General features: G+C 32.6%; 1 protein-coding gene across 1 annotated transcript; it reads left to right on the top strand.

The window, feature by feature from the left end:
- Positions 1-344: 344 nt before the first annotated feature.
- On the top strand, positions 345-25,209 carry Lipi (lipase I). Its single transcript, XM_076866979.1, has 8 exons — positions 345-641; positions 2,658-2,766; positions 4,132-4,233; positions 7,990-8,079; positions 9,049-9,216; positions 11,156-11,260; positions 18,130-18,241; positions 25,029-25,209. Exons 1-8 carry the CDS (start codon positions 345-347, stop codon positions 25,207-25,209), a joined length of 1,164 nt encoding a protein of 387 aa, XP_076723094.1.
- The last annotated feature ends 338 nt before the right edge of the window (positions 25,210-25,547 follow it).

Here is a 25,547-nt window from a genome sequence, read left to right on the forward strand (position 1 = left end):
TGATTTTTAATCAATCATATTTATTTATATTTTCTATTGTAACTTTTTTATTATTTCTAGTTTAGAAATTATAATTTTTTGCCTGATCAGTGCATTACTTTGAACAGTGCAGTTGATTAGTGAATTATATTTGATTGCTAATAAAATTTTGAAATCCCCCAACCCTCATATTCAATTCTGTTCTTTATAACAGCATCAAGAATCCAATAATATCTAAGTTCTCAGCTTGATTGACTTTTTTAATTTTAATTTCAGAGAATAAAAGACCATGCATTGAATTCTCTCATCTAAGTGTAAAGGATTCCTTAAAAGATTTGTTTATTCCCAGATTAAAGATAGTTCTGATGATGTATACAAGGAACAACTTGAACTGTGCTGAGCCACTTTTAGGGCTCAATAACTCACTCAATGTTAATTTCAACACACAAAAGAAAACAGTCTGGCTGATTCATGGATACAGACCAATGGGCTCCACCCCATCATGGCTTTCAAATTTTGTAAGGAGTTTATTGCATAAAGAAGATATTAATGTAATTGTAGTAGACTGGAACCATGGTGCTACAACTTTTATTTACAACAGAGCAGTTAAAAACACCAGAAAAGTTGCTGAGACTTTGACTGAGTACATTCAATATCTTTTGGTAAGTCTGGAAATTTTATCATTAATCTTGATCATTTTATGATTAATCTTTTATCATTTTATCTTGCTATACAATATATAATGTGTTATGTAATACTACTTGTGATAATAAAAGTAATACTTTTTTCCCATAAGCATTTAGAATTATAGCTTTGAAATTCTAATTTGTGCAGTCTTATTATCTTTGCATAAAAATATAATTGTATATCTAGATTTACCTTATTTTAAAATAATTATCATAAACATTTATTATGATTAATTTAAAACATTGTAAGACTTTTTGACTCTAACTAAATTAACTTCAGAATAAAGTAGTGATCCTATGTGGGCAGAGGGGATAAAGTATATAATCTTTTCATTCTTTAGATATTCTCCCTAAAATATGTCTTAACCATGTTTACATTAATCAAATATGAATTTGGTAAAAGACAGGGGAAAACTGTCTGAAAAGTAGATTAATTTTAACAATGTCAAAGGAAATTCCATTCAGGTTTGCTCAAAGTGGGGATGGGTCAGGTAAATTTAGGCCAGTTCTGGGTCATCTATAGTTTGAATGAGTTTTCTTAACCATGTCAACCTTTATGGAGACTCATGTTTGTCCTGAGAGGTGGTGGTTATGGGTAATTGAAAGACAGAAGGGTTAATTTGATCTGTGGTACATTCTTGGGCTTGAAATTGAACATGTTGTGCTGAACTTCCAAGTCTTTGCTGAAATTAAACAAGCATAGCAAATCCAAGAAGCAGCTACATATAGTGGCTAGAAGTCAGACTCAGCGGTTCAAAGTCCAAATCCTTCACTAACCATCACAATTCGTTAGCCTCTCTATGTGCATTTTCTTATTTTTGCATTTAAGATAAAATTTTATAATAATGTTTATAGAAATATTAGAAGAATACATAGATATATAAAAAATGTTCATGTGTATGTATGTGACCAATGAATATCATTTAATAATCATTGAATACAATCAACTTTCATTATTATTTTTATGTTTCCTAATTTGGAGAAAATCATACCATCCCTGTGAAAGGCAAAGTAGATAATTGCCTTACTCATTGCTATCAGTAGGTTATAAAAGTGCACAATCAATTTTTTTCTGTTTATAGATTTTACATAATAAAAACGAACCTCAAAGTATGGAAAGGGTGAGAGATAAGTAGAGAAACTTGGGAAAATTTGAAGCATAGATAAATTTCTAGCAATACTTCAATGTTCATTAACTGTTTTAAAAAATAACATAAATTGTTCAGTAGCACTAAACTTTGGAGAAATATTTCCTTCAAGTTTTGGGGCATTGCTCTGAAGTATTTAAAGAACTTTATTGCTTTTTGCTGGGAAAGCCTGTCTAGTTTTCCCTTAGTGGCAATTTACATCTTTCTGTAAGCCTTCAGGCATGTCACCATGTAGACTAGACATGATCTGCCCACAAGTCTTCTATTATTTCCTTATGAATATGGTGGAAGAAATACACCCTCATGTAAGCTCCTAACACCTCCATCCTCCCACCTCTACCCATTGACTAACAGTTTTTCAAACCCTGACCTTGGCAGATTAGATTCCATCACTATCCAGCTTGTGATAGGGGAAGCCACTTAAAATCCATAATCCTCATTTTATCATTTCTGAAGTAGAAATGATTATTACACTTTCACCAGCTTTTCTAGGATTTTTGATAGAATCTAAACAGAAAATGGAGAGACAGATTAGCATAAACTTTGGAGTCAGATTGATCTGGGGTATGTCTTAATTCATTTGAGCTGCTGTAACAAAAAGCAAGCTATACATAGTGAATTACCTTTAAATAAAAGTTTAATGATAATTAAATAAAAGTTTAATGATAATTAAATAAAAGTTTAACTTGTTTCAAAAATTTAAAAAGTTATCTTCTCTTTCTCCCAGAAATGAATTAAGCCATGAGAAAAAAAAAAAAAGAATGAGTTTTAGAACATGGTGGTGTGAGACAGGATTTGTAAATACCCAAAATGAAAATTGTGACATTCTTATTTTCAATTGTAGACACATGGAGCATCTCTTGACAATTTTCACTTCATAGGCATGAGTTTGGGAGCTCATATTAGTGGTTTTGTTGGAAAGATATTTCATGGTGGACTTGGAAGAATAACAGGTAAAACTATTTTTAATAAATTATTATTTTAGCACACTTTTAAGTATCAGAAGTTATTTAAAATTTAGCAGGTACAAAAAAGAAGTAATAGAAATTATGTATGCACATTTATTTTTCTGTACTCGTCTTCAAATATTAGATATAAGTAAGATTCTAAAATATTTTTTAGTTCTGAATACAGCTCATATGACTTGAGATAGAAATGAGAGGAAAAGATCTATCCCTGTATTTCTATCTAAATTATTGTTGTAAGAATATACAGGAAAATTCGGCACATTAAATTAAACTTTATTGTACTTCATGTATGGTGAGATAAGAATGATAAGAATATGGCGATGTACTTAATTTTCACAAAACTGTATTTCAGTTTTTAAAGTGTTTTACTTGAGTGCTAGAAGAATCAAGAGTCGGTATCCAAGTTTGAGGAGTTCTGATTCCCAATTTCCCACATATTCCCATGACAGAGTTACTGTATCCACAAAACTCAGTAACCAAATAATGCCAACATAGACTTTCTTCCTTCCTCTAGAAGTGGTGGTGATTTTAGAAGTATAATATCCTTCCTTGAACAATTTATGTTATTTTTAAAACAGTTATTGATATGTATGTCCGTAGAATATTGATAACATTTTGAAGTATTAATAAAAGACAATAAACTTTTAGTTGAGTTTTAGAAAAGAGGAAAAGGAGACATGAAAAAATTTGTATGTATGGATATATATTTCTACCTATTAGTCAAATTTAATGGCTCCATATTGGGACTATTTAAATAAAATAAGAATACTGGAAGGGCCCAAGATGAGCAACATATTTTTCAAATAAATTTTTAAGATGGTACTTTCTTCCACTGCATAGATGCTTTCAAGGAAATTAATTTTATCTCCCCTGACTTTTGATACAATTCAGAAAGTCATGAGTCTAGAATTTTATGTAAAATTTAAGCTACTCTATAAGTAATACTTATATTACATAGAAATTTTAAATATTTTTTTTCTTAAGAGAATGTGTACACGTACTATTTATTATCTTTTCCCCTCCAGGAGAAGTTGTTATTAAACACAGAACTTCTAATTTGCTAACAATTGTTACCTAAAGGAAAATTCTAGAAATGTTTCAAAATATTGTGTGTAGGTATCTCTAAGGTGGTTTAGTTTAACTGTCTTCAAATGTTGATATTAAGTATTCAAATAATGAAGAGATACATGCTATTTATCAAGTTTTACTTACCTTTAAATATGGTTTGGCGACAGATTTCAACTTAAAGTGCTTAGTATGTTTCTAATGTAATATTAATAATACAACCATGCAATAAATGAGCATCAAGTAAGACTTGATTAGATTAATCATTCCTTTCTTGAATTTCAGGTCTTGATCCTGCTGGGCCAAAATTTACTGGAAAACCATCAAATAGTAGATTAGATTACACTGATGCAAAATTTGTAGATGTCATCCATTCTGATGCCAAAGGTAAAGCAGTGGCTTAATGATTTAAAAATGAAAAATTAAATGTAGACCCTGGAGAAGAGGAGACAATAAGAGGAAGAAGGGATGTGGATAAGATGTTTCATGTTAATGATTTCCTGCATTGTCGAATGACACTGCTCGCCTCAGTTTGCCTCATTCAGGTTTCAAGAAGTATTACATCATCATAAAAATGAAAATTTTGGGAAACATAATTTGTTCTATTCAAGCCATTAATAGTCATTGATTTGATCCTCTTCCCCCCTTTTTTTAAACCTAAATTCCATCTTTTAAAAAATAACTTCAGAATGTAAGTATTAAATTAATTTGGAATAAAAAGGGCTAAGTATTGCTAAGGCAGTCTTGAAGAAAAAAGGTACATATTTTTCACAGATGTCAAATTTTATTATAAACTCATAGAAATGAAGACAGTGTGGCACTAACATAAGGAAGACAAAAAATTCAATAAAATACGTTTCTTGTAAAACTTCTGAGATTTATGGCAGGTGGGGCACAGCTGGGCAAAATGAAATGAAAATGAAATTTCAACAAATATTTCTGTTTCAACCTGTTAATTGTTGAAGTTGGGAAAAAACCCTCTAACTCACATATAATTAAAATCCTGTCCACATTGTGTATATAGTATGGAAAAGGAAAAGCAAATAGTTTATGTAGTATCAATTTTAAAATCTTCATAATATTGGAGTAGAGAATAGTATTTTTTCCAAATCACACAAAGCTCATAACCCAAGTGAGAAGACTTAAATATTTGTTCACATTAAGACTGAGAACTTAATTAAAAATAAAACTTTCAGAACGTAAAAAGCAAGGGGTTGGGGTTCTGGCTCAGTGGTACAACACTTGTCTAGCATGTATGAGGCACTGGGCTCAATCCTCAGCACCACATATAAATAAATAAAATAAATGTCCATTGACAACTAAAATATATGGAATAAAATGAATATAAAGAGCAAACCAAAAATATGGGGAGAAAGAGCTTTAAGACAAGAGTGCATTAATAATGACAAAAATAATCAAATTTTAAAAATCAAAGCTTGGGCTGGGTTTGTGGCTCAGTGGTAGAACACTTGCCTGGCATGTGTGAGGCACTGGGTTCAATCCTCAGCACCACATAAAAATAAATAAATAAATAAAGATATTTTGTTCATATACAACTAAAAAAATATTTTAAAAAATCAAGGCTTGATCAGGCATTTTTATAAAGGAAAAATTCCAAATAAACAATAAACATATGGAACATTTTTAAAGTTAGTAAAAAGAAAAATGCAAATTAAAACTTGAATGAAATACTGCATGCTTATAAAGAGACTCAAAATTCAAAACCCTGGCAAGACCATTTGTTAAAGAGGTTACAGAACAACAGAAATATTCAAATGTGGTTGATAGAGGCTCAAGTTGGTGCTCCCATTTTGGAAACACTTTTGCATTATTTATTAAAACTGAAGATATTCATGGTCTATAAAACAGCAATTCCACTTCCAAGTGTACAGTCAACAGATTTGCCTTTGCATGTACATGAATATATGCTCAATACTATTCAGAGTATGAATGAATATTATCCTGAAAATAGAAGCAACACAAATGTCTCCCAACTGGAGAGGACAGATAAAGCTGTGGATTGCTCATACACTGAAGGGCTACGTAGCAGTAAATAACCTTCACACCTGATCATGTGGAGTAACATCACAAACAGACCGATCATTAGAAAAAAACAGACACAAAAGCATATGTATATGTTTTATGTATATGTAGTGTCTTGTATGTATTCATAGCATATAAATTTATATAAAAAATGATTTCATTAAAGGAAAGGATGTTGGTTATCTTTAGAGGATAGATAAAAGCTTGTGACTGGATAAAGGCCAATGAGGTTTCTAGGTGCTGTTTCTTGACATGAGTAGGAACGAGGCTACTTGCCTCATAATAGTGTATTTGTAGCCCTTTATTTTATGTTACTTTCTTATGTTGTTATAATTTATAGTAGAAAGAAAATGGAAAGGCCATATTTGTTCTCCCCATCATTCTTAAAATCAGGGGAATTAATGATCTAAGCTGACCAAGCCGCCCCGCTGCATCTGATAAGAAGAAAAATAACATGCCTTAATGAAGGGCTGTTTCTAAGTTTATAATAAGTATCTTTTGCTTCCCCTTGATCCTGGAGCTTTCCTGTTTGGGTCAACCCCAGTGGCAGATTGGAGAAATAGCTGTTTCCAAAATTAGAACCCCCAACGTTGCACTTAGATGTTAGGAAACTTCAGAGAACTCCAAATTGTTGGATTTCATATTTGCTTAAATGCCATAAGCTGAGCATAAGATGAGATGTAAAGAGGGACTGACTCTTCTTTTAGTCATACAACACATAAGCTGCCCTGGAATCTGGAGACGTTAATTAAAGTCATCTAAGTTGTCTTTTATATTTCCTTATATGCTAAAGGTCTTCACTTCCCCACCATTATGTATATCAACAGTGCTCTCATGTCCCTCTAATACCTCCCTAGCTGTTACTGTGTTCTCTTAGTATTATATACTAGTTAAATTTGCTGGATCTTAATCTTTGGCATTTTATTTTTTTGTACCAGAGATTGAACCCAGCTTAACCACTGAGTATATTACCATAGATATAGATATAGATAGATATATTTTTTAATGGATAGAGAGGGTCTCATTCAGTTTCTTAGGACCTCACTAAATTGCTGAGGCTGAATCTTTGGCATCAAAATACTTAATGTCAGACTCAATTATTTTATTGTTATACTAAACTTTTTGCTGATTTCTTCCAAGTGTTAACTGTGTTAATTTCTTGTACCTTAAGCCAAAGCATTTCAATCTTACTTGGCAACAGGGTTTTATAATTGTAGTCCTGAATTTTCTGAGCTTGCTACCCTTTTTTCATTCTAGTGGCTCCCTGGGTATTAGACTGCATATTGATAATGGATTCAGAATTTCAACCTTCACCAGTGCCCCAAAGATCTACAGATCTACAGAATCCTGGGACTCATAGCTTTATGTTGCAAGCCACCCTGACTCAAGTCATACCAGCTGAGGCAGTGTGCTCTTTAGGTTTTACCAGTTAGCATCAGCTGCTGCCAGGCATGATAACCCTAAATGAGAATAAATCCTCACCCTGACCAGAAGGGTCATATATGGTGTGAATTCTTGTCTTCTGATGATCCTTCTTACATGTTATGCTCCAGTCACCTGGCTTCCTTAAATACCCCAAGTCTACTCGCACACATATCACCATGGCTTACTGCTCACATCCTCCATATCTTTACTCACTTTCAGCCTCTTCAGTGGGAAGCACAAACTACTGAAAAGTTCAGCTACCACCCTAGCTAGGTGTGCTCTGCGCCCTGTTCCATTTGCTCCATAGCACTTATCTTGAATATTATATTTTTATTTGTCTCATATTTTCCTTCCACTAGAAAGTATATTCCACTACAAGGATTTTTGCTCTATTTTTTAAAAGCTTATTTATGCACTAATAGCATAAAGAATATGACTGGCCCATAGTAAACTGGTGACTGGTAAATATATAAAATCAATAAAATATAATCTCACAAAGAATTAATTTGAAAAACTATCATGATAGAAACTCATATCTGAAAAATAGCTTTTATTTTATTTTCAATTTAAAAATTAGGGTACTTTTCAATAGATTTTGTAAGTAATTTTGTTTTAAGTGATTGTTGCCTACCTGATTATATACACTTTGTGATTCTTGGGTACTTTTCTTCTTAGGTTTAGGTATCCAAGAGCCATTGGGACATATAGATTTTTATCCAAATGGAGGAAAAAAACAACCTGGATGTCCTAAGTCAATTTTTTCAGGTATATGAAATAGTATTTGCAAATGAACTACACATGATTGGAAATAGTAAAAGAAAATAATTTATTTTTTCTTTTTTAATCTTTGGGCAATAGTTTGATTTAATCTTTTTTTCCCCAAGATTCAGGATAGTTATTGATCATAAATACTTTAATTTGACCCTGAGTCATTCATAAAGATTGCCAGTAGTCATATCATTTGGTTATGAGTGAGACCTATTATGTAATGTTTCCAGTGATTTTAGTCCATCATTTTAAATGTTAGGAAAACTTTTAAGTTATTGAGAAAGCACCATGTAGCTAAAGTATCATGTAACACACATTTGATCTCAAAATTCAATATTCACCATCACCATTTTATTGTACAAACAAATATTCTCAATTCTTGATTGTCTTATATAGAGAGATAGATGAACAGCTGCTACAGGTGTGGAATTTGGCTCATCTTAGAGCCATGGTGATAAATATTCTTAGGTTCACAGCAGTAATGAGTAAGACATAACACAGGGCCAAAGGCTACTGAAGATAGACGAGTTTGGTCAAAGGGAGAGGATGCTAGACCTTGGGATAGGAAAGATAGATCATAAAGTTTCAATGTCATCTGCTTCCATAGGTATTTCTAATGCTGGGTGGAAATCTTAGAGGTAGAGAATTAGAAGGGAGAGATATATACTAGTTATTAAATATGCTAGCTTTGTGTTTTTACAACCTTCTTCTATTGAAATTAAACATCCTTGCTGTATTAGTAATTACTTTATGAAAAATATTATTAATTTTCCTGCAAAAGATATGCTAAAGTTAAGTTTTTAATGGTACTGTTTGTTAAGGGGCTTGAGATATAACTAAATTGTAGTCAACAATTTCATATTTATGAGGTGCACAGAATTTAGTAGAACTTAATCTTCAGTTTTTCTTTAATTAATCTCAGTTTAATACATCTATAGTTCTTTTGCTTTTTTTTTTTCCTTAAAGGATTGGAATATATTAAGTGTGACCACCAGCGAGCAATTCACTTGTTCATGGCAACTTTGGAAACAAACTGCATTTTTGTTTCATTTCCTTGTTCTTCATACAGAGATTACAAGGCTAGCTTATGTGTGGACTGTGGCAGCTTTAAGGAAAACTCATGTCCTAGGCTAGGTAAGAGGAATTGGTATAGTTACTGTAATTCCTTTTGAAAATGAATACCCTAATTGTTAGTATTTTCTGCTGAATTTAAATCATAAAATCAATTATTTATGTTATGTGTTAATTTGCTAATATTTTATGGAAAATGCACCTGTGAAGATGTGGTACTGTCAGAATAAATATTTTATTTACTACTAAATTTTAAAAGATAATTAATGAGAGAAATAGATCAACTGCCTTCATGTACTTAATATAGAGGGCAGATTTCAATGCCCTCATTATGACCCATGTTCTTGATAGCCAAATGGATCTAACTATTTATCATCAAATTATATTTACATTTAAATAAAGAAACTTGCCCATTCTTTGCAGCCCTGAGAATTTGTTTTTAATGTGAAATTTCAGGAGCAAGTGAAGAGGTATGAACTACAGATAGATTTCCATTTGGTATCAGCAAGTAGTCATGAATCCTACATGGTTCACACCTTCTAAATCAATAAAGCTTGGTAAGAGCATTTAGGCATTGCAGCTTCTGAAAATTAAAGTCTTCCAGTGGAAAATTATAAAGCAAAAAGAATGCAGATGAAAATAGAATGTTAGAATTTCAGGGACTGTTCAGTGTTTTCCAAAGAAAATACTAGAGCCTAGCATATAAACGTCCAGTCAGTATCAAGGAAAAATATTCCAGAAATGTTTCTAAAACCAAAGGAGCTCTAAGAGTAAGTAGTGATTACAAAGGCTGAATCCAATCATATGCAACCAGTTTTCTTTAGCAGGACTAAGATATACGGAAAATCTCTAGGCAGGTATGCATTACACAAAATTTTTATTATCCTAGTTGACATCTGCCCACATGACATCATGTGGGTTCATTTTCTGCAGAGCTCTTTTAGGATTGTTTTTTGGTCTTATTGTTTTTTCATATTTGACCCAGATTGGTTAAGAGCGTAAGTGGGGGCTGGGGTTGTGGCTCAGCGGTAGAGCGCTCATCTAGCACATGCGAGGCCCTGGGTTTGATCCTCAGCACCACATAAAAATAAATAAATAAAGATATTGTGAGCAACCAAAAAATAAATGTTAAAAAAAAGAGAGCATAAGTAGGAACTAAAGTTAAACTTGTGAAATCTCCACTAAGCATTCTTTCTATTTCATTCAAATCTCCATGTTGGAGGTAGGAGTTGAGGAACAAAGAAGCATTTGAAATATGTATGTGCATATATGTTTAATAAATATTTAAATTTTATAAATATGGAAATCTGTTATATATAATACACATTCTATATGCATATGTGTACATTTATTAAATATGTTATCTACTATGTGACTGTGTATAGATGCTCTTTATGCTATTAACATATTTATATTGCACATCATATATATACATGCATATCATATGTGTATGTATGTATGCATGTGTATATAGGAAAACTGAGGGCTATACCAAAAGAACTAAATTATATGTTCATTTACTACATTGTATTCTGCAGAACTTACTAAATAGTTACAAGTACAATTATGAATTCATAATATGGTAGTAAAACCTATTATAAATAGACTATAAGTCTTGTGATGTGTTAAATTCTGATTAGACTGTTAGAGAGTGGATTTATTGATGAATCCTGAATTTGAGTTATTATTGTAGTTGAAATAAGTAGAATACTACACTTTTTTTTTTAGTTGTCAGTGGACCTTTTTATTTATTTATTTATATGCAATGCTGAGGATCACACTCAGGGCCTCACACATGCCAGGCAAGTACTGTACCACTGAGACCAGCTCCAGTTACCAATACCACATCATTTGAAAAATGTTTTTTAAATTATTAAAATCTATGATTGTTATTATTGCAATGATTATGCTTATTAATTCTTTAGTTATATTTTAGTGATTTGAAATATGCATGTTATTTGATAGAAGTTCAATATCCAATGTTCTGTTTCTTAAATCTTAGGTTATGAAGCTGAGCTATGGAAAATTGGCTTAAAAGGAAGAGTGGAAGGATGGCCTCATAGGACCATTGTGTATTTGGATACTAGTAGTACAAGTCCATTTTGTAGTAAGTTGTTAACATTTTTAATAAATGAAACAATATTATTTTTTTTTATTCCTTTAAAAAATTTTTTTTGCACCAAGGATTGAACTCAGGGGCATTAACCACTAAGCCACATCCCCAGTCCTTTTTTATGTTTTATTTTGAGAGAGGGTCTTCCTGAGTTGCTGAGGGCCTCACTAAATTGCAGGGGCTGGCTTTGAATTTGAGATCCTCCTACCTCAGCCTCCCAAACTGCTGGAATTATAGGCATGTGCCACCGTGCCTGCTGTAGTCCTTTTTATTTTATTGAAAATATGCTTTGCACTCTCCCAAATTCCATCACTTTAAAAAATTTGTTACAGATAGTTGAACAAATTTGACTAAGGACTTTATTTTTTTAGATAAGTTGATCAGATGCTTGTATAATATTTTCCCAAAGAAATGATCCTAGCCTCCTTCAAAATCACATGATTTGTTTTCCAGAAATCATTTCAGCATATAACATCCTAGGAAGCCTAAGACTTTTGTATATATTATTTATACCAAATTAAGACTTAAAGTATATACATCTGAAAATGGCAAATAAGTAATAATCTCCCTAATAAATTTAGAGTTAAATGAGAGAAAATGTGTAGAACAGGAGAGAATGTTATACCAGTTGTATTACATAATTAACTTAAAGAGGACCCATGAAAGATAGCACAATTATTTTCTTTAGAGATGAAAAGCTGGAAGTGAGTTATAAAGAAATCACTTTATATGGATATTATGAGGTTAGTTTCTAGTTAGTGGCATTGACTTTGGTGTCTGAGGGATTTAGGAGGGCCAGTTACTGTTAAGGTTTTGAAGTTGTACTCACTGTCAGTTCAAGATATTATAATTCTTTAAACCTTAATTGTATGTCCTGTTATACTGAATTGAGTCTGTCTACTAATGAATTAAAATTTTTATTTATTAATTTTAGATTTGCAAATAGAAGAACTAATACAGAGCTACACACCTTTTATCCAATTTCCCTCCATGGTAACATTTTATAATACTATAGGTAATATAATTTCATTAGCAGTATATTGATGTTTGTATAGTCCATCTTCTTTATTCAGATCTTTTCCTAAATTGTGTATGTGTGTGTGTGTGTGTGTGTGTGTGTGTATGTATAATTTGTATACAGATTAGTCACATTATATGGTATGCCTCTACCACTACAGTTAAGATACTGAGCAGTTCATCACCCCAAGGATTCCTTATGTTGTGCTTTTATAACCATATGTGCTATTTTCCAGCTGTCTCTGACTTCTGACATCCATTAAAATATATTTCTAAAGTTTTGTCATTTCAAAAATGTTATATAAAAGAAATTATTTAGTATGTGATTTTGTTGTTGGCTCTTCTTCATGCAACATAACCTGAAAGGTCATTCATGTAACATGTAAGAATAATTCATTCCTTTTCTTTTGTGAGTAGTATTCCAGAGTATGTATGCACTATAGTTTGACCGTTGAGCTGTTAAAGAGCATAGAGGATGAATTTAGTTTTGGGCTATTACAAATAATGCTATTAAGAATTTTGTGTACAGAGTTTTGTGTGAATATGTTTTCATTTTTGTCACAAGGCTCAGGAGTTCAATTGTTGTATCATAAACTAATTGCTTGCTTAGGTTTATAAGAAACTGACAATTGTTTTCCAAAATGGCTGTATCATTTTGTATTCCCCTGAGCAAACTATGCGTGATCTATTTTCTCTGATTCCCACTTGGCTTTGTCATTATTTTTGAAATCTTACCGATTCTGATGAGTATATACTGACACCACATTTGACTTTAACTTGCGTTGCCTGATATGTGATTATATTGAATATCTCTTTATAAGTCCTTTTTAGGTGAAGAGTGTGTTCACGCCTTTTTGGCATTTTCCAATTGGATTATTTTTTAACTATTGAGTTTGAGATTTCTTTACATATTGTAGAAATTAGTACTTATTAGTTATTTGGTCTGAAAATATTTTCTCAGGTTCTGCAACTCGTCTTCACAGTTTTTTACTGTTTCATGTTAGTTATACATGACATTAAGATTCATTTTTACATAATTAAAAAAACATGGAATGTAAGTTACTAAAATTCTGTCTCCGGTATTTCCCCTTCCTCTTGCAATTTCTTTCCTCTACTCTATAGACTTTTCTGCTGTTTATTTTTTAGGTTTCTTTTTGTTGTTGTTGTTAGTGTTTTGTGGAGATACCTGATGGTGAGATTCACGGTGATATATTCATATATAGGCATAGAAAAGTTAGGTTAGATTCATTCCTTTATTCTTCCTTTATCCTGTCCCTTCTTCCTCCCCCTTAGTCTCCTCCACCTAGCTTACCCATCTTTCTTTTATTTGATGGGATCCCCCACTGTTTCCCACTCTCTCTTTCTTTCTTTCTCTCATTTTTTCCTCCTTATTTTGAGCTTGATTTCACACATGAGGGAAAACATTGGGCCTTTCACTTTCTGAGGGTAGCTTATTTCTCTTAGCATCATAGTCTCCAGTTCCATCCATTTACCAGCAAATGCCATAATTTTATTCATTTTTATGGCTGAGTAAAACTCCATCGTGTATGTGTACCACATTTTCTTTATCTACTCATCTGTTGAAGCTGAAATATGGTTGGTTCCATATTTCAGCTGTTGTGAATTGTCCTTCTGTAAACATTGATGTGGCTGAGTCACCATAGTATGCTGATTTTAGTTCTTTTGGATATGTGCTGAGGAGTGGTATAGCTGGATCATATGGTAATTCCATTCCTAGATTTTGAGAAATCTCCATACTGCTTTCCATACTTGTTGCACTAGTTTGCAGTCCCATCAGCAATGCATGAGTGTACTTTTTCTCTCATATCCTCACCAACACTTACTGTTATTTGTATTCTTGATAATTGCTATTTTGACTAGAGATGAAGTCTCACCATAGTTTTGATTTGTATTTCCTTGATTACTAGCAATGTTGAACATTTTAAAAATAGATTTGTTGGCCAATAGTATTTTTTCTTTTGTGAGGTGTGTGTTCAGTTTGTCTGCCTACTTATAAATTAGGTTATTTGTTTTTGGTGTCAAGTTTTTGAGTTCTTTATATATATTCTTATATTAATATCCTACCAGAGGTGTGGGTGACAAAGATCTTTATTGTGTAGGCATTCTTATTACTTTCCTTTGCTGTATAGAAGCTTTTTAATTCGATGAGATCTTACTTATTGGTTTTTAAGTTTATTTCTTGCATTTTAAGGGGCTTGCTAAGCAGGTAGTTCCTGTGCCAACATGTTACAGTGTTGGGTCTACATTTTCTTTGAACAGTTGGAGAATTTCAGACCTAATTCTGAGGTCTTTGATCCACTTTGAATTGACTTATGTGCAGGGTGAGAGATAGAGGCCAAGTTTCATTCTTCTACATATAGGATTCTAGTTTTCCCAGCTCCATTTGTTAAAAAGGCTAACTTTTCTCCAGTGTATATTTTTAGCAACTTTCTTTAGTATAAGATAACTGTATCTACGTAGATTTGTCTCTGTGTCTTCTGTTCCATTAATTTTCATGTCTGTCTGGGTTGTCAGTACCATGCTGTTTTGTTACTATAGCTCTCTAGTGTATTTCAAAGTCTGGTATTGTGATGTCTCCTGCTGAGAGCCATTATTCAAGTAGGTTGCTGTTTGAATCTACAAAGCTGTGAGTGGCTCCTGATTTTGTGCCCAGTCAGACTGCGGCAGTCTCCAGCATCATATTTTTTTTTTTTTTCCAGGATTGCTTTGGCTGTTCTACATCTCTTATTTTTCCAAATGGATTTTAGAATTGCTTTTTCTAATTCTGTAAGAATATCATCGGCACTTCAATGGAGATTTCATTGAATCTATATACAATGCTTTTGGTAGTAGGGCGATTTTAATAATATTGATTCTGCAGATCCAAGAACAAGATGTAAAGTTCTTTTGGATATGTACTGAGGAGTGGTATAGCTGGATCATATGGTAATTTCATGATATTTACATCACTTGCATTAGAAATTTTCATATTCTAAGGTCTTCAGTTTTTTTCTTCAATTTTCTATAGTTTTTACTGTAGAGATTCTTGACATCTTTTGTTAGATTCATTCCCATGTATTTTATTTATTTTCTGAGGTTAATGTGGATGGGATAGTTTTCCCATTTTCTTTTTCAGTGGGTTATTATTGGGTTTATTATATGTGTTGATCTTGTATCCTGCTGCTTTACTAAAACTTTTTATTAGCTCTAGAAGTCTTCTGGCTATAACTTGTCTTTTCATCCTTTTCACAGTCACTTGCAGAGCAAAATGTTTACTCTGATAAGGAATGAATTCTATATTGATGCAATATAAATTTATATTCTTCTTTTGCTGTTTGGAATGTATATAGTGCTGTTATGTTTTCCTGAATATATTATATATCATATTTGCTTCTTTTATTTTTGCTTTATATGTAAAAATTTATCTTACCCCCATGGACTATTTTATTAGATTATATTCACAGCAATAATTTACCTCACAGATTCTTTGAATCTTTTCTTTTTATCTATCTTTAATACTTTATTCTGTGGTATTTTGCTTCCATTTATTTAATACTCAATATTATTTATAAATATCATTATTGCATAAACTATTCAATTTTATTTCCCAATTTTTTTTTTGTTTTATATTTGTGTCTGGAGTTCTCCTGATCCTGCATTTCTTCCTTTCAGTGTTAACTTTTTCCTGACATATACCCTATCAGTGACTTTTCACTAGTGGTCTCTACCAGTTTTCCGTTTTTTTTCCCTTGAAAATATTCTTATTTTTTTCTCACTTAGAAATGAAAACATAGTTTGAGATAAGTTCTACATCAACATTTTTGTTCAGCTTATTGAAAATATTAATTCTCTTATGTTCATTCAAGCTTCTTTTTTTTTTTTTTTGGTTTTATGAACCTAATTATTTCCTGAAGATAATCTGTCAATTTTCTCTTATTGTATTTATAAATTTATTTTGTTTTGGTGTTATTTTTTAATATTGATGTTCCCTTCAAGTCTGGATTAATTGTTAATGAAAAAATCTGTGCTCTTTTAAATCAGAAATTCATGTGTTTCATATATATAGAAAATGCTCAACAGCCAGCTGTTTTTCAAAATTCTCTCTCAGAGCACATTGGACTCCTTTTTTCTAGAACTATATCGTTACAATCCTAGAGGACTCTTATGTAAATTGTTTGGGGTTCTTCATTAAATGATTTGTATTAATTTCAATTTCATTTTATGATTATTTTCTTAACCTTAATACCTGCTGGGTTTGTACCTCAGTGGTACAATGCCTGTCTTGCCTTGGGTTCAATCCTTAGAACCTCAAAAAGAAGTAAAGAAATGATTTAAAAAAAAAAGATTCATACAGGCACAGAACCAGGAGGAGTAATTTCCCCTTTGATAACTTCAATGATGAGGCAGGAAATTGAGGTCCCTGGATCTCTATAGGGACCTGCATTTCAGCTCTGTCACTTAGTACCAGGTCTCTTTTTCCTTTGTGGAGGTTGATACTTCAGCCTCACTTTCCTTCATTCACCCAGTTCTCAGATCCCAGGGCTTCAACCCTTATGACCTTGAATGTTTTTTTCTTCATTTCTACTTCCTCCTTTTGGGCTTGATTTTGTATTAAAATATATATTGCTCACCTACCACTTCTACATACTTATAGTAGGATGGTGGCTTATTCTGTAACATTTTAATATATGATGCTACCAGAAATTACCTGAGCCAATTTATGGGTGAGGTGGGTGAAAATACTCTGCGTGAAGCTGGGCATAAACTTCAGAATAAGAAGTGTTCCTTTACATCTCTTGCATTAGATACTTACAAGATGCAGTCATAAATGTTTTACTTTATTTGAGGTAATACTAAGCACAATGAATGATATTACTTCTGACTATTTAGTGGAAACGATTACCAGGAGCATTTATAATTTTTGTATATCTCACAGGAAAATTTACAGATTTCATATTATGTTTGAACATGTATATTGTCTTCTAGGGAAGACTCAAGATAACTGGCAGAGTCAGGGCTTCCTGTGTAATCCTGAAACTGTTGAGAAAATAGGGGTGATTTCAGTAGTTTTGCCTCTGGAAGGTATACCATACTAAATTTTCATGAGGGCATTTTGAATAGGACCTACTGTGAACTTGCCCTACTATGTTTATTTAATTTAATAGAGTCATTTAATTTAATCTTTCAGCTGCCCAAAAAATTGGGGGTGATGGTAGTCAAGCAGATATAGCTTGGACTATTAATCAGATAATTAAGAAACCTTCTCATATTTACCTTAGAAATCTTATTGAAAAGTACAACTTGTTTAATTGGACTAAATTTTGAATGTTGTTTATTTTCTGATTTGCAGATTAATTAGAATTTATTAGGTACTTGGCCAAATCCTAACCACAATCATGACTAGGTTCTTATTCTTTGTTTTTAAGACTAATCAAAAGTTGACAAACAAGCCAGGTGCAGTAGTACACACCGGAAATCCCAGCAGCTCAATAGGTTAAGACAGAAGGATTTTGAGTTCAAAGCCAGAGTCACCAATGACGAGGCTCTAAGGAATTCATTGAGAGACTCTGGCTCTAAACAAAATACAAAATAGGACTAGGGATGTGACTCAGTGGTTGAGTGCCTCTGAGTTCAATTCCTGGTATTCCTTCCCTCAAGGAAAAAAAAAGCTGAAAAACAAGCAAAATATATTACTTAAGGACAAAAAGAGAGCTTCTAATGAATATCATTTAACATATATAATATAGGACTAAATTAAATAATATATATCTCTGTGTATTTGTATATGTACCAAAATTAAAGTTTAAAAAATAATGTGAATGGCCTTTTATATTTTTATTTCGTAGCTTATTATTTTGTTCTCAGTATAGTTGCTGTGGGTGAAGCTATGAGTGATGGCTATATTTCATTTAGATTATTAAACCAACTTGGAACCATTGAAAATCCAAGGCTCTATGAGTAAGTACCATTTCATGTTTTCTTCTTTCATACATTAAATGTTTGCTATCTTGAGTATCCAGTTTAGAAGATAGTCCAAACAGAGTAAATTTCTATCCAAAGAGTATTAAAATGTTAGATATTACAAGGATCCCATGTGTCACCTTTGGATTCTTTCATTTTAAAGAGGAAGATATTGAATATGAGGCTGAATAGCTAATTAATATTATAGAACTGGTTACTACCTCAGTTACAAGAGTACAAGAGGAAATGTTTTGTTTTCTCTCTGTCTTTTCATTCTTTTTTTTTTTTTAAAGTTGGATGTGGGCATGATACCTTATTTATTTTTATGTAGTGCTGAGAATCGAACCCAGTGCCTCACACGTGCTAGGCAAGTACTCTACCGCTGAGCTATGACTTCAGCCTCATCTTTCCATTCTTAATTCCAGTATTCTTCCTAACAATCTTGCCTTCCCAATTTCTCCAGTTTTCATGCAACATCATGTTCACTGTGGCGAAAGTGAAGGTGCAGTGGCATCAGTAAATAACCAAGTGATGCCATTTTAGTATTTCAGAAAACCATGCTCAGCCACAAAGTTCCTAAATAATAGGAGAGCAATGTTTTTCTTTAATCTTCTATTTAGCTTCTTATGCATGTGCAATTGTATACACGTTTCTAATGTTATCTAATCATCTCAAAGCCAACTATCATGTGGGTTTCTTGAAAGCCTGTGTGTTTAATAAATTCTTAAAGCAGGAAATTTATTTTCTCTCAAAAGTATGACAAATAGGTACATGTTAGAGTTGAAATTATGACTCCAATATAGAGTGTTGGACTTCTGGAAAGCGATTAAATAACAGAGTTGCTTTCAAAAGACTCACAGTTACCATGTCAGGTGATTAAATAAAAGATAAATTTTATTTTGCTATGGCTGCACTTATAATAGTTTGGTTTAACTTTTGAATGGCTATTGATGATATTGGAGTTTCAGGGGGTTTAGTTCGTATCTCAAACATTTGCTCCTGTCACATTTTAGGTAGTCTTAGTACCTGAATTGGCAAATTGATTAAATCTAATGTGTGAGGGACCTCGGACTTGAGTATACAGTGACATATAGATTTATTCAGTCATTAACTATGAACTAGGAAAAAATTCCTGCCTATTTTATTTGCACAACAATAGCAGTGTCTTTAATATTATAGTATTATTAACATTTAATTAAAATAAGAGTAACATTAAAATATAAAAGGAGACACACTTTACAACTGATACAGTGTTTAAGACAAAATATTTTAGACCATGCACTACACAAAGAAAGTGATTTAAAAAAGTTCATGTTGATAAAAATCACTGAACAACTCTCTACTGAAGAAAAATAAAGACCTTCCATCATGGGAAGCAATGATCATTCTCAGGAATAATATTCTTGGTTGAGAGTCAGGCAGTTTTTAAAATCTTTTGAGAAAAATGCATTTTTTAATATTAAAAACTCTAACATTAATTTTCTAAAGTTAGTAAAAGCATTGCAGATAATTTAATGGTAAAATGAATGTAGTAGGGCTGGGGATGTGGCTCAAGTGGTAGCTCGCTCGCCTGGCATGTGCAGGGCACTGGGTTCGATCCTCAGCACCACATACTAATAAAATAAAGATGTTGTGTCCACTGAAAACTAAAAAATAAATATTAAAAAAAATTCTCTCTCGGAAAAAAATAAATAAATGTAATAATAATGCAAGAGTACCAATTATTCTTGTTCTTTTCCTTTTTTAAAACTTCCTTTAGTCACTTAGAAAAGAAGATAAAAGAAATCAAATTAGAATTTCAATCCAGATTTTTTACTTTTATCAAGCCCCCGTCTTTTATTATAAAAAGCTTTAAAGCATTATTTACCTAATTTTGAACATTGGTCAAATGTGTTGTCATTGTATATATTATTGCAAAATAGTTGACTACTTTTTGTAACGTATGTAATTCTAATTTGAGTATGTATATTCATATAGTCAATTATTTAGTCTTATCAGAAATATGCTTTTTTAGCTTTTGTATGAATTTACTTATCTAACACATTATTCATCACAAATCTTATTCAGACATTTTACAGAGTACTAAAACTCAAACTGAAATAGTTTTATTGTTCACAAGGAAGTCACAGAATACTGGAAGACTAAGCCATAATTGCATCTCTGAGTAATCAGTTTTATGATAGAATATCACTAAATTACTGTTAAAGCACGGAGGAGAAGCAAGGGAGCATTTGAAAATAAGGTGATGGACTCCAAAAACAGGGAGAAGTTATTTTCAAAGATAGGGAGATGGGAAAACAGATAATTTAAGAATAGTGCACAGAGTAGAGTTCTCAAGCAGTTGCTTTGAATTTTTCTGGAAAGCAAACTTATGTCCTGATTTACTTTGCAAACATATGGAACAACATGGATAAATTTAAAATATGGGAACATTCCGTGGTAAAATCTGCCCATCTAACCCTGGCTAATGGCTTTATTGTTTATATATTAATTATTATTGGGGATTTGAACCACTTTTTAGATGCTCTGGGAGTCAGAGAATATTAATGATCTTTTATTTGCCTTTCCAAAATTGAAACAGGAATATTTCCTCACTGTAGAAAATGTGTCATTTTATAGACTGGAGAATGAGAATTGCCTATAATTGTATCACCCAAGAATATTCACACTTAACCATTTTTTTAAAAAAAATAATCATTCCACCCCTTCTTTCTCCTCTTTTCCCCCTTTCTTGTTCTTTTCCTTCTCTGTCCTCTTCTGAGCCTCTTTTTTGGTGGTTGTTGTTTTTGCTCATGACCCTGTGGATATATTTTTTTTTATTTAGCAAAATGTGTATCTTACTGAAAATGTGGTCTGCATCCTGATTGTTATACCTAGTGATATAGTGTGGACACATTTTCTTTGTGACTAAAAATCACTTAGATCTTGTGAGACCAAAAGTATGAATATGCCAATGCAGGACTTTAAACAGGAAATACCAGTATTACAAATTCAGATTGTAACAATTCCCTAGATAGATGAGCAGTAGGTAGATTAGAGGGAACGAGATTGGTGCCAAGAGTCCACAGATAGAGCTACTGCCATATTCCTATAAAAGATGAGGGGGGTGGATCAAGCCAGTGGGTATGAAAAAGAAGTGTGAGACTCTAGAGGTTTTAAGGCTTACAAATAGTTATGTGGTGTGTTTTTATGATTAAATGAACGTGAAAATCAAGAAAAGAAATCAATTTAGAGTAACTTCGTGTGTGGAGCTTGGTGGTTTTTTAAAAAGTGGAGTGCTATTCCATAGTGAGGTAAGACTTATTTGGGGATGATCCAATTTAATCATTAAATTAAAAAATGTTGAGAATTTTCATAGCCCAGGAACAATGCTAGGGATGGGAAAGAAACTCTTTGACAAATTGGATCTCTGCCCTTATATGATTTCAGCATATTGATTTTAAATTAATGATAGAAAGAACACAAGTATGTCCATCATCCCTATTTTCAAACAATTTTATGTACATTGAGTCAGGCCCTCTGCTAAGTGTTTAGAATATTGCAATGAGCAAAACAGACTTGGTCCTCTCCTCATTAAGCTTGCAGCATAGTGAGGAATAGAAGGATAGACAAATTATAAATAAGATAAAAGTAAAATCTGTCCAGGAAAAATATCTTGAGACAAATTCATACTCATGTATGGAAACTTAATGTAGGGAACATGAATTAGTGGGGTCATTAAAACATTTTTGTGGGTATTTTTTGTTAGTTGAGATCTAAATGATGAATGGGTCACGGCCCCTGCTGCATTCTAGGCTGGGGACCTACAAATGTAAAGAACTTGATGCAGAAAGCAGCACAAGCCACTCTGGGACCTGACAGGAGCTCTGTGTTTCAGAATAGAGGTAGAACAAATGAGAGGGGCGGGGAGGGAGAAAGATGAGAGAGAGAGAGAGCTCCCAGATATCGCAGGAACAAGAATTCATAGGCCATGCTCCAGAATTTGTAATAAATTCACTGGACAAATGAAAATCACTGAAATGTTTTCATTGGGAAGTTTGACTGGGGCCAAGACTGTATTTTTATTTTGGAAAAACAATAGACCACATTGGTTTAGAGAGGAAATTGGAGAGGGGATTGAGTGCTATTGCAAGTATATATATAGGCAAGATACAATGGTCTCCTGGGTAAGAAGATTTGCAACGGAGATAGAAAAATGAGATTGGATTCAAAGATTCAAGATATTTTTTAGGTAAGATTCATAATAAGCATTTATGATATACTAGATGTGGGGATTGACTGGAGAATGGTATTAGTGATGAATCCTGATTTTGGGGATAAGGCAATAGATGGTAGTATGAATTTACTTATCCAACACATTAATTTACTTATCCAACACCATAAAGATAATAATGCCCTTTAATATCATTAGGAAATTTATGTTTTTGTTTAGATTTTATTTTCTTTTTGTGGTCAGGGGAAGGTGTTGGGGAAGATGATTCGTTTAGATTTGAAACTTCTAAGCTTTAGGCATCCTTGTGATATTCAAATGTCAAAGTGAAAACTGGCGGATATATGTTTCTGGACTCTCAATTTGAGGTAGCTACTTGGTGATCATGAGCAACCTGTTGGCATTTAAAACCACTGGGGTGGATGCAGATTGGTGGGAAAGGTAACATGTTCCTATATGGATATGTTGAATTTGAAGTATTGAAATCCAGATAACTTCTTGGAAAAACATTAGGGAGATATCCAATGACATATTCTGTGAAAGAGGAGGAGGTGGCTCTGCTGGGAGGGAGCTGGGATAAACCTTAAGGATAATGATGGCATCCTTCTTTGGGCCTAGCTGTTGTAAAGGAATAAAACAGGAGAGCAGTAAAAAATAAGATAAGGTAGGAAATGTTTGTTCTTCAGTGTTTCTGTATGAGATTGTCACCTTGGTTTAAAGCAAGTCTTTCTTCTCTCAAAAGAGGAGCTTCTTTTAATAGAATTAATTAATTAATTAATGTTTTTACAGATTTTATTTCAATAGACTTTAAAAAACAATTTTCTCCCTTCTCTTCTTTCCTTTCTTCTCCTTAACTTTGTTTCTTCTCTTTTCTTCTCCTTCCCTTCCTTCTCTCATTCTTCTCCCCTGTTCCCTTTTTCCTCCATTTTGATCCTTCTCCCCCTCATATGCTGTCTCCAGTTTTTCTTTTCTTTGCTCTTAGTTTTATCTAAAGAGACAAAATGCAGTGGAGTAGGTTGAGTCTCTTTGCAGACAGGTAAATCCATGTTAATTCAAACAATTCCAGGGACACGGAAATGAAGATTTGGCAGAGAAGCACCAGTGAGGCTGTTGACATCCCACGACGTGCTTGTCTATCAGCTATGTGACTTTAAGAAAGGCACCTGGATGCTCTGCTACTCACTTTTCTCATATATATAATAGTAATGCTCAGAATTCCTAATAAAAAGAGTTGTTGAAATAGTTAAATATGGTCTAATATGTGGAGCATTGTTAGAATTCTGGGTACATCATGAGTGCTGAGGAAATTGTATTCACTAAATATTACCCTTAATTTTTCTTTTGAATTAGTTGAGATCTAAATGATGAATGGGTCACGGCTTTTATAGATTATCCCTTTAAGGATGAAATCTTTGATAAGATTGCATAGAACAGTAGGGTTATTATTTGAACTTCTAATCTGTTTAAGGAATTGTGATATTGAAGTGTCCAAAGAAAGAAATGTAAAACAAATAATCTTAAACAAATGTATAATCTAGGCACTCACTCAGAAAAACAAGATATCTCACTTTTTAAAAAATTTATTTATTTGCTCTTATCAGTTATACATGACAGCAGAATGCTCTTCCATTCATTATACACAAATGGAGCACAGTTTTTTACATCTCTGGTTGTACCCAAAGTAGGGTCACACTATTCGTTCAATTATACATGCACAGAGGGTAATGATGTCCATCTCATTTCACCATCTTTCCTACCCCTGTGTCCCCTTCCCTCCTCCTCTTTGCCCAATCTAAAGTTTCTCCATTAATCCCTTCCCCTGCACCCCATTATGTGTAAGCATCTACTTATCAGAGAAAAACATTTAGCTTTTGTTTTTTTTGTGGGGGGGATTGGCTTACTTGGCTTAGCATGATATTCTCTAACTCCACCATTTGCAGTGCCATAATTTTATTCTCTTTTATTGCTGGGTAATACTCCATTGTGTATATATACCACTGTTTCTTTATTAATTCATCTATTGAAGGACATCTAGGTTGGTTCCACAGTTTAGCTATTGTGAATTGGGCTGCTATAAACATTGATTTGGCTATGTTACTGTAGTGTGCTGCTGTTAAGTCCTTTGGGTATAGAACAAGGAGTAGGATAGCTGGGTCAAATGGTGGTTCCATTCCAAGGTTTTTAAGGAATCTCCATATTGCTTTCCAGATTGACTGCACCAGCAGATTGGCTGCACCAGCAATGTTTGAGTGTACCTTTTCCCCCACATCCTCACCAACACTTATTGTTATTTATATTCTTGATAACTGCCATTCTGACTAGAGTGAGACAGGATATCTCATTTTTTTTCCTCAAAAGTATTCCCCCAATATATCTGTGGTAATGTATGTATTATTATTATTTTATTAGGTTTATAGTAAATTACTGTTTAGATTATTTTAATAAATATTTAGCAAGTATTTTATTTGGCCTTTTCCATATCAAATTGTTTTCTAAATCCTGCTTCATTAGGATCATACTGATTTTAGACATAATGTATGTTTAAAATAATTAATATTTAAATTTTTTATTTAGGAAGAGCAAACCATTTTATAGACTTCAAGAAGTCAATATTCTTGCTCAATTTTTCACTGATGTTGTAAATATTTCAAGCATTGGTTTGACGTATTTCCAGACCTCAAATATACAATGTTCCACATGCAACTACAGGATCCAGAGTCTCACGTTAAAATCACTCACGTACCCAGAAAGGTAAGACCACTCAATTTTTATTTAAATGTGTAGTCTTTAACTTGAAAATCCCTTGTTAAGTAATGTTGTAAATATTCATGTATAAATATTCAAGTATCTGTTTATTGTTGATTTCAGACTATATTATACATAGATATTAGAGTGTTAAAAAGGTATGAAATACATTTTTTTGGCTTGGATAAAATTTATTTTGAAATTACATTACCTAAGCAAAGAAAATGCACACACACAATCACTTCCTGAGACAGAACAAACATGAAAAAGTGAGACAATGTGTGCCTTAGAGGTTTATCTATAGTTTCTTATTTATAATATATTTTCACGGAGTGGTTGAGAGCTGTC

The sequence above is a fragment of the Callospermophilus lateralis genome, chromosome 10 (genome assembly GCF_048772815.1).
Source record: "Callospermophilus lateralis isolate mCalLat2 chromosome 10, mCalLat2.hap1, whole genome shotgun sequence".
Lineage (NCBI taxonomy): Eukaryota > Metazoa > Chordata > Mammalia > Rodentia > Sciuridae > Callospermophilus > Callospermophilus lateralis.

Bases quoted from the DNA above. Each gene is read 5' to 3' on its own strand.
- Lipi (XM_076866979.1), top strand. From the start codon at position 345: ATGATGTATACAAGGAACAACTTGAACTGTGCTGAGCCACTTTTAGGG. The intron at 642-2,657 runs GTAAGTCTGGAA...TTTCAATTGTAG, and splicing joins AGTACATTCAATATCTTTTG to ACACATGGAGCATCTCTTGA. The intron at 4,234-7,989 runs GTAAAGCAGTGG...TTTTCTTCTTAG, and splicing joins CATCCATTCTGATGCCAAAG to GTTTAGGTATCCAAGAGCCA.